At 46.6% G+C, this 13,586-nt stretch overlaps 1 protein-coding gene across 4 annotated transcripts in view; it reads right to left on the reverse strand.

Moving 5' to 3' along the window:
* LOC138527959 (transcription initiation factor TFIID subunit 4-like) overlaps positions 1–13,586 on the reverse strand; it is a 3,082,360-nt gene that overhangs the window by 2,517,680 nt on the left and 551,094 nt on the right. For all 4 annotated transcript variants that reach the window (XM_069639368.1, XM_069639358.1, XM_069639375.1 and 1 more), the window contains one exon: positions 1,751–1,840. In XM_069639368.1, coding sequence (XP_069495469.1) covers positions 1,751–1,840 — 90 coding nt within the window. The remainder of the gene's footprint in view (positions 1–1,750; positions 1,841–13,586) is intronic.

Raw genomic sequence — 13,586 nt, forward strand, 5'->3', positions numbered from 1 at the left:
CAGTGTTACTTACCCGCACTTCCAGCTTCCGCTGCCCACCTGCAGCACACTTATCCGCACTTCTCGCTCGGTGGCACACCTGAAAATACTGTGGTGATGGTGTAACATCCCTGCACGCTGCTTGAGCAATCACCACCTTGTAAACAACCATGAACTTCAAACCCTGGCAACTCCACACAGGGATTCCGGGGCAAAAGAGAAGAGGTGGCAAATGAGTGGGTGGGGGAATAGGTGCATGCATGCTTAGAGAAAATAAAGACAAGTGCCATCTTTTCCATTCTAGAGTGGGAAAGTAGCAAGGTGTCACAGGGTAGCCTATGAGGGAACTGGTCCCCACAAGAGCGTGAACTCAGAACTGTTGGCTGGAACTGTTGGCTTCCTTGTTTGTATATACCTCCACAGTCTCTCTGCTACAGCTACATGGTGTCATAATCTTGCCGACTACAGTTATTCACAGAAGGACCAACTCACGTTGGTACTGCAAATGCAAGTGCACAAAGAGCAGTGTCTGACCATGCACTGAAAATGACACGTGGAAAACTATCCATTTTGGCTCAAACATAGACAATACCAAAGCAGTGAAACAGATTGCTTCTTTTTATTCTTCAATGACACACTATTCTTCCTGTAGAAAACTACTAAAGTATTTTCACAATTATGCATGAACTCTTCCAGGAGGGGATTGGAAGCAGTAAGTCACTTTATTGATTTCCATGGAGTAAGACTGAAATGGTTATTAGAAAAGGTATTGTGGGTTCTTCTTTACCATAGCCCAAAGCAGCAATTGAGAATTCTGGCTTAAAACAAAAACATTAGAAAAACAGGGGGGGGCATATGTTGCAAGTTACCAGGGAGATGCCCATACTTTTGCAATTGTTTTAACACAGAAACAGGGCAAAAAACATCTATATCACAATTCAGTTACAGCACTGAACTAGATCCAGAGACTTCAGTGGTAAGGAGAGTGTGAACAAGGCTGTGGCGGAAGACAGAAAGGATAGAGTGATTTTCGTACTAATCCCTGCCTAGTCTAAGGTCAAACCTAGGTAGCGCTGATGTACCGCTTATCTAAAAGGGCTAGTTTAAGAAATACACTAACAACTTCTATAGTATGTAAATACATTCAGCGTTGTTCTTCCTTAACCACACTCTTCCATTGAATATATAAAAGGAAAACAACTTGTCTAAACCAGAGGTAGCATTAATTTCTTTACTTTTAGTGATTGCTTGAATGGACACCCACATACGCATAGCACATCCAAATGTACAAATAATATCTTTAACAAGGCTTAACAACATCACATGTTCAAATGGCAACAAAATAACAATGCAAGATTGTATTTCCCACGGGATCAGAACGATAAGTGTACAAAGCTTGGCGCAGTACTAAGAATCAGTCGAATTTCTGCAACTGAAAGCAAAAGGCCAACGACTATGGGCAGTCTACTGAAATACTTTTTTTAGCACAAACTGTTGTAAGGAACTGCATATTCGAAGGAGTCCAAAACACAGAATTACTGTTATGTAATCACTTAATGTAGTCAGCAACAATCTAATCAAAAATGTTTTTCGTCTTGAAGCAAACTCCTAAAATATGACAAACTAAACAATCCTGTTTCGACTTCCATCTCATTACTGTTATCAAACCAGTCTTAAACACAGAAAGTACATTATTTAAAGATTCTGTAGAACTATTTATAATTTCCTGAACAAACAGAAATCTAAAATCTGTAATGAACTTTAAAATCACCTTAAGAAATGGAACTAAGTATGGTTGCGGTGAGGATTTCAGCTCTGACTGAAGGCGGCTTGTGAATTCTTCTGCATCAATCTTAGCATCCTAAAAAAAAATCCTCATTTTAGCATCTGTTTTTTGTTTTTCTTCTTTTAGGGCATGCCAAAGATCACAAACATAACATACTGTTCAACACTTAAAGTTGCATTAGCACATTTACATATGAACGAGTTTCTTATATCATATATGTATGCAATTCTTGCTATAAAGTGAGGCTGCTTCCTAGTACCTTTTTCTAATCACTACATTTTAATTTTATGACCACCATAAATAATGCAATAGGTATGTAGAGATGAGAGTTCGCGTATCAGATGCAATGCGTATCGGAGGACATTGATTGACATAGACTACTGACCAGAAAATAGAGTTAACACATGTTTTATTAACAAAGTTGTACAGGTTGGGCAAAAATACCATGTCTGGTAAGGTCTGAATCAAACTAAAAGTTGTCAGGCTGCTTAGTCCATGGGCGGTGTTCTGGGACAACTTGACAACTTACAAATTAAAGTGCATCTCATAAGCGTTCAAACACAATGTTTGAGTCAGGGTCTCCCCTGGCAAATCAATCCAACAATCAGTAAGCATACACTCTATGCTTTACGGTTTCCCAAATCCTTGATCAAGTCAATCTTGTTACGTATTTCTGAGGTATTCCTGAACCGTTTCCCCAAAGATCTCAGGGGCTCCCCCTCCTTGGGTTCTACAGCTTAGCATTTCAATCCAAACTTGAAGTCTGTGGGTGGAATCTTAAGTTGGGTCATGAACGTCAGGCTTCCAGTATGGATTGGAGGCACATGACGACAGGAGGTCGCTAAAGCTGTGCTAGGGTCCTCACTATGCCCTTTCACTGCCCTCTTTAACCCAGGGTTCTGCTCCTTCAACCACAAGTCACAATGTATTCAATTCAAATATACTTCATTCTGGCACAAAGCCATAAAAGTCAATACACAGATATAAAACATTCATACAAAAATACAATACATGTAAACAACTGATTACTATAATGTCATTTCATGGTTGCGTTGGAATTAATAAAACACCTTCTTAGTTCATTAAGTCGACACATTAAGTTTGACGTTCCTCCTTCTCCATGCCCTAGATAACTAGTTTGAAGTAGCAAACACCACATCCTGATGCAGAAAACTCTTTCACAGTGAATCTCAATTAATTAGCAGTCTTAAAACATGTTTTTTAAAGCAGTGTTTCAAATTACTTTCAAATTCGAATTTTCATGTACCCAGGACAGATAAATAAAAAGTGCTGGAGTGATTTGTAAAAACCATCACATAAGGGACAACAATAGCACCCAGTTGTATGCCATAACTATGTTAGAGGCAATAGTGGAAGGATGCTCAGCCTCCTTTTCATGTATAATGAGAGAGCATGAGGTGATTTTATGTTCATTATATAACTCTCACAGTTAAATGTTGATTCTTCCGTCAAATAAGTTCATTCAATGTATAGCCAAAGACAAACAGTTAGCAACCTTCTTAGCTTGTGCCCATTCAGTATAGGTGTTCTTAATGATGGCTCTTCTGTTTGAATGCAATGAGCTAGGATTGCGCCAAAAGTGGTCAAGTTCGAGTTGATAAAAAGATTACCTTATGTATGCAACCCATGGGAGTTTGCTGGCCCCTTCACAACACAACAAGACCTTCCAACAGCTCCTCAGCTCACTGTTGGATCAAAGCTTCGACCAATATAATAATGGCTTCACTGCTATAGTTTTACTTAGGAGCAGCAAACTTAGTTCAAAGTTTATTAGCTGGTTTGGTGCACTTTTATGAAGCGTTAATACTTATTTCAGTAAATGTTTTCCATAGTCGTTAAGTTTGCTAGTCTTCTGTGGCCCCATAACACAGCACCATAGATAGCCACCCCCACAGCCTGCGATCAACACTTCCAATGCAGGGATAACAGTGTTATTACCACATTTCTATGTGACATTTGGTACTGCCATACTTTTTTTCGAGAGTGTTAGGTTGACTTTCTCAATGTGTTATCCCACTTTCCATTTCTACTCAGTCTAAAACCCAAATAGTCGAATGACGTAACTTCTTCTATTGGAAAACATCCTATTGGTATTGTTTGGTTAGTACATTTTCTTCAGTTTCTATGCACAACGCATGCATTTTGTTTTTGATGGATTATTGATGATACCTCTCCCATCACATAATTTAGTACATTGCACTACAAGTCTTGGGAGGTCACTTGGTGTGCAAGAAATAAGAACAGCGTTGTCTGCAAATAAGAGGATGTTGATTTTTGAGCCACCCAACTTAGGCGAATCAGCATAGTCAAGTGACAGGCTATTCACAATGTCATCAAAATTGATGGAGAAGAATGTTTTTGCGAGAACACACCTTGGCCTCACACCCTTTTCTTCAGGAAACTGTCCTGTAGACTCTCCTCCACTCCCCCACCTAAATATGCTGGTATTATTGACACAAGATGCCTCTATTTAAGTGTCAATGTTCTTTCTTTGGAGGGTTTTCCAGAGTTCTGAGCGAGGAATAAAGTCAAAGGCCGTTTTAAGATCAACAAATAGCAGATATAACATGCAAGAGGCCAGTGTAACATACTTCTCTATCAGAACTCCTAGCCTAAAAGCCTAGTACCTGGTACTAATTCCCCCTTTAAACCCTGCTTGAAGGTTCCAAATACAGTTGATTTCGGTGAGATTGAACTTGCTGAAGATGTTCTCCCTAGCTTCGAGCAGCCAGATTGGAAAGCAGTTTTCCAGGGAATTGTGCCACCCCTTCCTATATATGGGGAAAATCTTTACATGTGTCCGCGTGACAGGTACTCTATCTACTTTGCATGCAAAGTCCATCATGAAGTGAAGGTATACGATACAGACATTTGGCTCAAGCTTGTCTACATCCAAAGACATTTTGTCCGCACCAGGGACTTTGCTGCACCTCAGGAGGTTAGACCTTTGGCCAGTTATTTCAGTGCTAGCTCCAGGTACTCTCCCCTCAGCTAGTCCAGGAGCTATTAGCAATGCCTCATTACCCCTCTAAGATCCAGACATTCTGGTCTATACTCTACTCAAATTGGAAAAATGGGTGAACCGGAGCTCTTCCATGATTGCTGTCTCAAAAGGATTACCTTCCTCATTATCTCATAGCGTTTTGGTCCTTTATTCTTGTTGCTTCAATTATATCTTCCCACCTACTTGTGCCATTAGCTTCCTTTTTCTGTTTGATCATTTCTTTGTGTTCATTCCTAATTCTTGGAATGGACTTCTGGTTGAGGGGTTTACTTGACTTCTGATATCAGGTCGGCCTTTTTCATCCTGCAATCACGGTCATACCAAGTTGGTATTTCTTTTGTTCATCCACTTGGCTGATCTAGCTTTGCAGGGTTGGGTTAGATGATTAAGTATTGTTGCTAACCTCCCCAGATTACCTATCTCCCTGAGATACAGAAAGCTTATCACACAGTGCTGGGAAAAAGGCGATGAAGAAGACCACCGGCTACTTGTGTGACACAAGTCATAAGACTACAGGCAGGTATAGGCGGGGAGGGATACCTCCAGGACATCTTGGCAAGGACTGGGCTGGATCGAGGTGAGAAGCGGGGTGGAGGGAGGGATTTGTTGTGGTTGTTCATGTTCTATGCTTTTGAAATTTCAATTAGAAGAAAACAAAGTATTGTGAGGGGTCAGAAATGAGAGTCGGACACAAGGTATTCATGTTCTCAAATATAGACATTTATTGAAACAAAAATGAGTTTGGAAACTGCCTAACTGGCCCTATTCTAACAGGAATTTCCTTACCTAATAAATCGAAACTAAGGATCAGTCTATTTAAGAAAGTCAGTTAACTGAAAAGTCGTGCTTGTGTCCAAAACGTCCTATCCTGACCCTCACACTAAAACAAAACAACAAAAGATGCAAGGAAATGTCCCCTTCTGGATGTTAGCAAAACGTATTCACAGTCAAAGTGCAATAATGTCAACATACATAAATGTTCATCAAGGTAAAGCTCATTGGATCCAAGGACTGGTTCCCTTCCCCTTGTTTCTTGAATAGGATGGTAAAAGATCTACTGTTCCTTCACTGGACTTACAAAGTTCTTGCTTAAATCATACGTTCTGCCACAGTCTTTCTCTAAGATGTCCTTTAACTCTGCAGATTGCCTGGTATGCTGCCCTGCCTAGAATCCTCTTTCAAACGTATCCACATGGTATACTCACATGCCAGGGTTTCTTTCATAGTTCCTTTTAGATCCCCTGGTATACTCTCCTGCCAGGAATATTTACATAGCTTCAACTGCCTGGTGTGTTTCACGGTCAGGACTTTTCTTAATTGATTAAAAGTTCCTTAGTTATGCAAAATCACCTATACCGTGAGGTACTCTGTATATGTGCCTAAGGTAGCACTTGCTAAAACTTCTCCCCCACACTGGCATCTCATGCCTATGTATTGTGTTGGGATTTGTCTTGGCACTGTGTCTTGTCTGCATACAAACATTCTTCTTAATGGGTACTAAAATAATACATTGGGCCTCATTACAACTTTTCTGGTTCCGGACAGCGGTGATTCCGCGGCGGCGGTAACAAAGTTTCCGCGTCCGCAAGGTTGCGGAAAGACCGTCCGATTACGTGCTGTCGGTCGCGCGCACGACACGGACGCGGAAATGTTGTAACCGCCGTCACGGAAACACCCACGGAAATGGACATAGCGGTGCCACAAGTTGCGCAAAACCTGTGCCCGCCACTGTCACCACGGACACGGAACCGGAATTATCATGATCGCCGAAACCAGAAACAGAGAAGTGGCCATCATATAAAGCACAAACCATTGCCATACAGAGTCAGCACAAGCAGAATCCACACTGTGAGAAGCCAAAAGGGACCACCAGCATGTCTGCCAGGATTCCAGCCCAGAGGCAGCGCAAACAGCGCTTTAGTGAGGCAGAGCTAACTGTTCTGGTCGAGCACATAGTGGAGCATGCTGAGATGCTGTTCAGTGCCATTCAACGGCGTGCCACACAGCAGCGGAGGAAGGAAGTGTGGGCGGAAGCAGCACGCAAGTGCACCGCTGTGGGTGTGACTGTGAGGAGTGTGAAGGACTGCCACAAGCGCTGGGACAGGCTGAGGGTGCGGAATCTGATCTCCACACACTGCCAACGCAGCAGTGGGACAGGTGGAGGACCCCCTTCCCCACTAAGGCTGCAAGCATGGGAGGAGCGTTGCAGCAGTGTCCTCCACCTTGAGGGCATCCATGGGATCGGGGAGGCTGAGGCAGGAGTAAGCCCACCTGCAGATGCTGGTAAGTGCGCAAACATGAATGCCATATGAGTATATGTTGAGGGCATGACTGGGCCAAAGGACCCATTAACAACCCCCCCCCCCCCAGGCAGTGCATGACTGGGCCAAAGGACCCATTAACAACCCCCCCAGGCAGTGCATGACTGGGCCAAAGGACCCATTAACAACCCCCCACACCTCCAAGCAGTGCATGACTGGGCCAAAGGACCCATCATGATCCATATGGTGACCAATATCACTACAATGCATTTCGGCCAACAAGCAGATGCATGTAAATGCCACTATTAAATGATCAACCTGTATGATGCATGTGATGCACCCATCAGGCACCAGCACATAACTAATTGCATGCCCTCTGTGCCCCACAGCCGTATCAAGTGACAGTGATACTGCACAACAGCCCAGGCAATCAGCTCCGGCATGGGTCCAAGCCAGCGCCCCTGTATAGGAGGATGCTGCCAGCAGTTCGGCATCTCTGCCCCTAGTAGCAACTGCAACACATGTACCGGCCACCATCAAAAAACATCCCCACCGTCTCCACGCTGCCTGATGCAACACAGGTGCCACGGGCACCCATAATGCCCCCTCAACCCACCACAGAAAGCAGCTGCACTGCAGAGGAGGCATCATGTAGAGACAACAGTGCCCCAGCAGTGCAGTTTGATACAGGGCCACAGGGGGAGATGCCCACATTGGATGACTTGGAATCCTTCCATCAGCTGGAGTTCAGCCCCACATCACTCTGAAATCCCATGAGGTCACCTACCCCCTCAATAGCAGAGCTAAATTCCCGCATGCAGCGGATGGAGGAGCAGCAGGCTACCCTCACCCAGCTGGTGGAGAGGCAGCTCAAGGAATCTAGGCTGCAGAGGGAGTGCTACAGCACATCAGTACATCGCCTCTCAAGGTCCATTGGATGCTTTGCCAGCACTATAGTCACCGTGGCACGCCATGTGAGGGAGGGTAATGACAACACCTCCAGGCTCATTGAGTCCATGTTGATTGGCCAACAGGTAAATCTTGCACATATGCCACCTATTCCTGATTCTGTGCCATCCAATACCACCACCCCATCCAGCTCCACCACTGCCAGTCCACGGAGGCGCTCGAGTCGACTAACAGGGCTCTCGGGCAAGGATGCACAAGCACAGAAGCGCACATGGAAGTGATGGCATGTGTGTAGAGCACTGCAGGACACACATGGACTTGAAGGGTGTGAGGGGTGGGTACGTTTGGGTGGTGGGGGAGGTCAATTAGGGGGTTTGAATATTGGGGCCTGGTTGGGGGTGGGTACGTTTGGGTGGTGGGGGAGGTCAATTAGGGGGTTTTAATATTGGGGCCTGGTTGAGGGTGGGTATGTTTGGGTGGTGGGGGGGGAGGTCAATTAGGGGGTTTGAATATTGGGGCCTGGTCGGGGTGGGTACGTTTGGGTGGTGGGTGGGCACGGGTGTACAACTTCCCTAACCATTGCACCTCCTTCCCTGTTGTTAATTCATCAATATATCATAATTTCAAAAAAACATACATGAGTGGACATCCATCATTTCATTTGCAGTACAACAATTCATTTATTGGCATCACCATATCCATGCAATGCTGTGAATGTGCTGTCTCTCAAAAGTAAATGCGAATCAGTTCATCCTGTGCTCGTTGTCCATCTAGTGGACCCCCAGGAGGAGGTTGTGCCATCCCATCCCCATCCCCATCCCCATCTCCATCATCTGTGTCTGGGGACATTGGAATGTTCCTGCGCTGGCACAGATTGCGCAGCATGGCACAAACGAGCGTGATTTTACCCGTCTTCACTGGGCTGTACAGCAGTGATCCGCCAGATCTGCTCAAACAGCGGAACCGGGCCTTCAGCAGTCCGAATGTCCTCTGAATCATGACACGTGTGCGGACATGTGCCCTGTTGTACGCCTCTTCATGCCTGTTCCTTGGCCTCCGTACAGGCGTCATCATCCATGGCGTGAGTGCATATCCAGCAACACCTACATGGGATGTAGATGGGGGGAGGGGGGGCATGTCAGTGTTTGTGGTATCATGTCTTCATCAGATGCAGTGCAATCTTGTGTCATTGTTCATTCATGCATATGTGGCATGCAGTGGTTGGATCGGTGGGTGGTTATGTTCTTTGGCCATTGCAGAGGACGTTGGCAACTGGACATTGACCAACGCATTGGTGTGCATGTGTACTCTGCCCTGTGGGTGACATTGGCTTGTGAGTATGGCATTGTGCAGTGATGTGCACACATGGCAGAGTAACTCCACCGTGAAGAAGTAGTCGATGCAGTATGTCTCATGTACAGGCATCATGTGCATTGGGAGGGCAGTGTTGCATATTGTGGGTGGGTGTTTGCAGTGGCTCCAGGTCTATGGGACAGTGATAGTATCGGCTGTGTGTGTCATGTGGCAGGGTGTGTACGGGCACACTGTGGTAACCTGTCATGTGTTGCTTTGTGATGTTTAGGTTCCGCTGTCTATTCAATTGATGGCCGGGGGGGTGATGCATGTGCAGTCACAGCAGCACACTCACATTGCTCATTGCCCTGGACACACACACACCACTTCCACAGGGTCGGTGCATTGACAGCTGTACTCACCCAATAGCCATGTGCTTTGTCCGGCATAGTTTTCCATGTACCGTGGCAATGTGGAATTCCGCAGTACCATTGATTCATGGGTTGAGCCTGGGAAACGTGCGTAGCAATGTGTTATCAGTTGCGTGGCATCACATACCATCTGTACATTCAGTGAGTGTTACTGTTTCTATTGCGGAACACCATCTCAATTGCACGTGGTACGTTCAGCTCAATGTGGGTGCAGTCGACTGCACCTATGCAATTTGGCATGCCTGCAATGGCATGGAAGGCCAACTTGGTGGCAATGACCTAGGGGAGGGTAAGGGATAGGGCTATCTGTTCCGACACATGGCGCAACAGGGCATCCAGTACCGGTACCAGGATTTTGGAGAAACAGGGTTGTGATAGGCCGTGCAGCTCACCAACTGTGTGTTGATAGGTGCTGGTGCCAAGGAAATGCAGAACAGCCACAACCTTCAGGAGGGGGGGGTCTATGTGGCTGCTGATGTCGTCCTCTATCATGGCGTTGATGTACAGGATTGTTTGACGGTCCAGCCGGTATAGTGTGTGGATCTGTCCTGGGGTAAGGTTCCAGGGTGAGGCCCTGATGCGTGGTATTGCAGGCTGCCTGCGGGGTGGTGCCAGCTGGACAATGGTGTTTGCCATAGGTACAGGGTTAGCTGGTTGCCGCCTGCGCCTCCTACGCCTCCGCCTCCTCCTCTGCACCATTACTGCCATCATGTGCAGTGCTGCCTATTGGTTGAGTAGGCCCAGTCCCAATGCTACTAGAGCTGCTGCCTGCATGGTTCTGTTTTGTGTTGGGCTGGGTGTGGCCCTTTTGTAGGCTCCCAGTGGCCTGTTGGGTCCAGCTGGGCTGATTTGGTGCACCTGTGCCCTGATTCAGGTCAGCAGGCACTGTTTAAAGTCATGTTCACGGTGGCCGGCGTGATCACGGTTTTAACGCCATTTTTCAGGCGGTGTTTCCATGTCCGCGCTAGTTGTGATGCTTGCGGTGTTTAGTATAGCCGGTAACGGAGGGGTTTCCGTGCAGGCAGAGTTTACGGGGGCCTAAACTCTGCGGTGGCGGTTGGAGGTGGTGCTATTTCCGGATCCGCAGATCATGATTGGGCGGACGCGGAAACGGTGCCGGTATGGTTATACCGGCGGCAAGTCCAGACCGATGTACTTGTAATGAGGCCCATTGTCTTGACTGCATTCAAATATTCTTCTTATGCTCTTTTCAGCATTATTATTTATCAAATGCGGGCTGGCGCATTTGTCGGAACGCCCCGGGTTCCCCAGATACTTTGGGTCGACTCACTGGTCTCTTCCTGTGTCTCCGACTCAGCCCGCATCTTTGTGGAACAGCTGCTTCATTTGCTTTCCATCCTTGAGTCAACAAGGTCTCTTCAGTGGTAGGGGTGTTAGTAGGGCTGGAAAAGACTAGGGGCTACCGTAATGTCAGAACTGTCGGGACTGGGGGCTAGTTAACCTTTTGGTTATAGCTCCTGATATTCTATCAGATGCTACAACCAAAAGGCCAAGGGCTATAGCCCCCTTATTCCCCCAAGCAATGCTTCTGTTCAGTGGTCTGTGCGGTCACATGCTAGCTTCCTCTCTCGTTCGGGAAAGAGAAACGCTGCTTCAATGACAGCCCGACATACTGGAGCTTCTGCGCAGCTCCTCGTGCCTCCATGGCTTTTCCTGCTCGTCTGCGCTGAACCTCCTTCGATCCCCGTTAGCATATCTGCATGTCTCGCGATTGTGAGGCTTTTTAAAAAAAAAATACATTTCATTGGCATTTCATTAAACACACTGTAATTAAACAACAATTAGGTGCATAAACATATCTGTGTATATTTCGCCATGCCATGCCAACAAATTTAAAAAATAATGGAGGGGCAACAGGGAGGACAACAAAAGAAACAGGTAGGGCAACAACACTGGGTAGGGAAGAACAGGAAGGAGATAAACCAACCAGTTACGCTAGTTCGGTGTAAGCTCACGCTGATTTTCAAGGACACTGTTTCTCATTCTATTATGAATGCAAGTCTCTGAACCTATGCCGCTCATCTGGCAGGAAGGAGGCGGAAACCCCCACTGCATCTAATTGTCTATTTAGTAATAAAATGGCAAGGCGTACAGACTGTCAGAGTTCCAGGAGGCCTCTCATCCGAGGGATACAGTTCAGAGGTAACCAGCGCCTTCCATGCTTCGAAGAGGAGGGCTGCCTCCTCACCGTGTGCATCTACAGCCCGTCCCCATGCTGTAGTTTGCAATCACGAGCCTTGGCCTGGAGTGTACCGTCATCTCTGGCACTGCTGGTACACTTCCGAGTGCGGACACCATTTTTAAATGTCCCGCGTAATTTAAGCATTGGAAAACAACTATCCTGCTCATTGTGCTTTGGGCACAGGTCATGTTGCACAAACTTTTTCAACCTCCTCCTAGTCTCAGTACTTATGTAATTATGGGAGTTGGAGTCGATAGGTGTTATTAGGCTTTTAGCTGTCTCAGGATATTTACCAAAAGGTATTTTAGAAACAGAAGGTGGTAGGTGTGAGTTATGAGTGTTTGGGCCAAAGGTGGGGGCCTGACCAGAATGACAATGGGCCATTAGGAACTCGGGTATCAGAGAGTCTTACTCATGGGAAACGGGGGAGATATCGCGTCCCACCAGATGGGATCAGGGTATCTCCCGGGAGGTCGTGCCCCCCCCCCCATGTGATCCTCCCTCATACAGCCACCGTCAGGGTCAGGGAGCGGCTGCCGTCCCCTGGCAACATGGGAGGAGGTCACTGCCAGGAAAACAGTAATAAATCCATCGGATTCATCACAGTATCCTCATTATGATCTAATTTGTTTCCCAGAAGGCCTGATCACTTCCACAACCATGGGAAAAAAACAACCTCAAGGTGAATGTGGAAGGGTGTCGAAGAAGGAAGCTGACAACAAGGGTGGCATGATGGTTGCTATAAACCTTTATTTATAGTAAAAAGAAACCCTGACTATCCCTATCAGACCAAGCTCAGCATCGCATCTGGAGCTGGTTGTCCAGTGAGCAGTTCTTACAGAAGGCCGACGGAGAGGCCTAATTAGCTGCCTTGCTGATGACATCCCTAGAAACATGTCTCAGAAATGCGACATCAGCGGCCTTGGCTCTGACCTCATGGGCATGAATCTCCTCAGGAACAGTTCTGCCCATGGTTGTGCACGCCTCTGAAATGGCCTGGATAATCCAACGGGTGATGGAAGCCTTGGAATCCTGAAATCCGGCGAAGGAGCCCTCAAAGTCACGAACAAGGTCCCGAACTTCATGATGGATTTCCTCCGAGCGAGATTAAAACGCGAGGACCATCTTGAGGTTCAAGGAATGCAGAGTCCCCTCTGCTTCTGACTACGTGTTGGGAAAGAACACTGACAAGCAGATCTTCTGATTCAAATGAAATGGAGAGACCACCTTGGGCAAGATGTTTGGGTTAGTAGGCAAGATGACCTTGTCGTCGTGAAAAGTGGTGAAGGGCTCACACGAGGACAAAACCTGCAGCTCACTAACACTGCGGGCAGAGGTGAGAGCCACCAGCAAAACTGTCTTGAATGTCACCAAGCAGATGTCCACAGAGGCCATCGGCTCGAAAGGCTTGCGCTGCAAAGCTGTCAGAACCACATTGAGGTTCCAGCCCAGGTGCGGCCTATGCACCGGCGGAAAAAGCCTAGACAACCCCTTAAGGTGCGACTTAACCACCAAGTTGGCCGCAGAAGACACAGGCTCAGGGATTTCTTGCGTGCCCGAATAGCTGCCAAATAAGTGAGGCAAGTATATACCTGAACTCCACAACGAGCCAGGTGTGCTGAAAAAGCCAGTATGTCATTCAGAGAACAGGTGACAGGATCCAGGCCCTTGTCACAAGTCCAATGGCAGAAGCTAGTCC

Source organism: Ambystoma mexicanum, chromosome 1q (genome assembly GCF_040938575.1).
Source record: "Ambystoma mexicanum isolate Mex_15411 chromosome 1q, UKY_AmexF1_1, whole genome shotgun sequence".
NCBI classification, from domain to species: Eukaryota; Metazoa; Chordata; class Amphibia; order Caudata; family Ambystomatidae; genus Ambystoma; species Ambystoma mexicanum.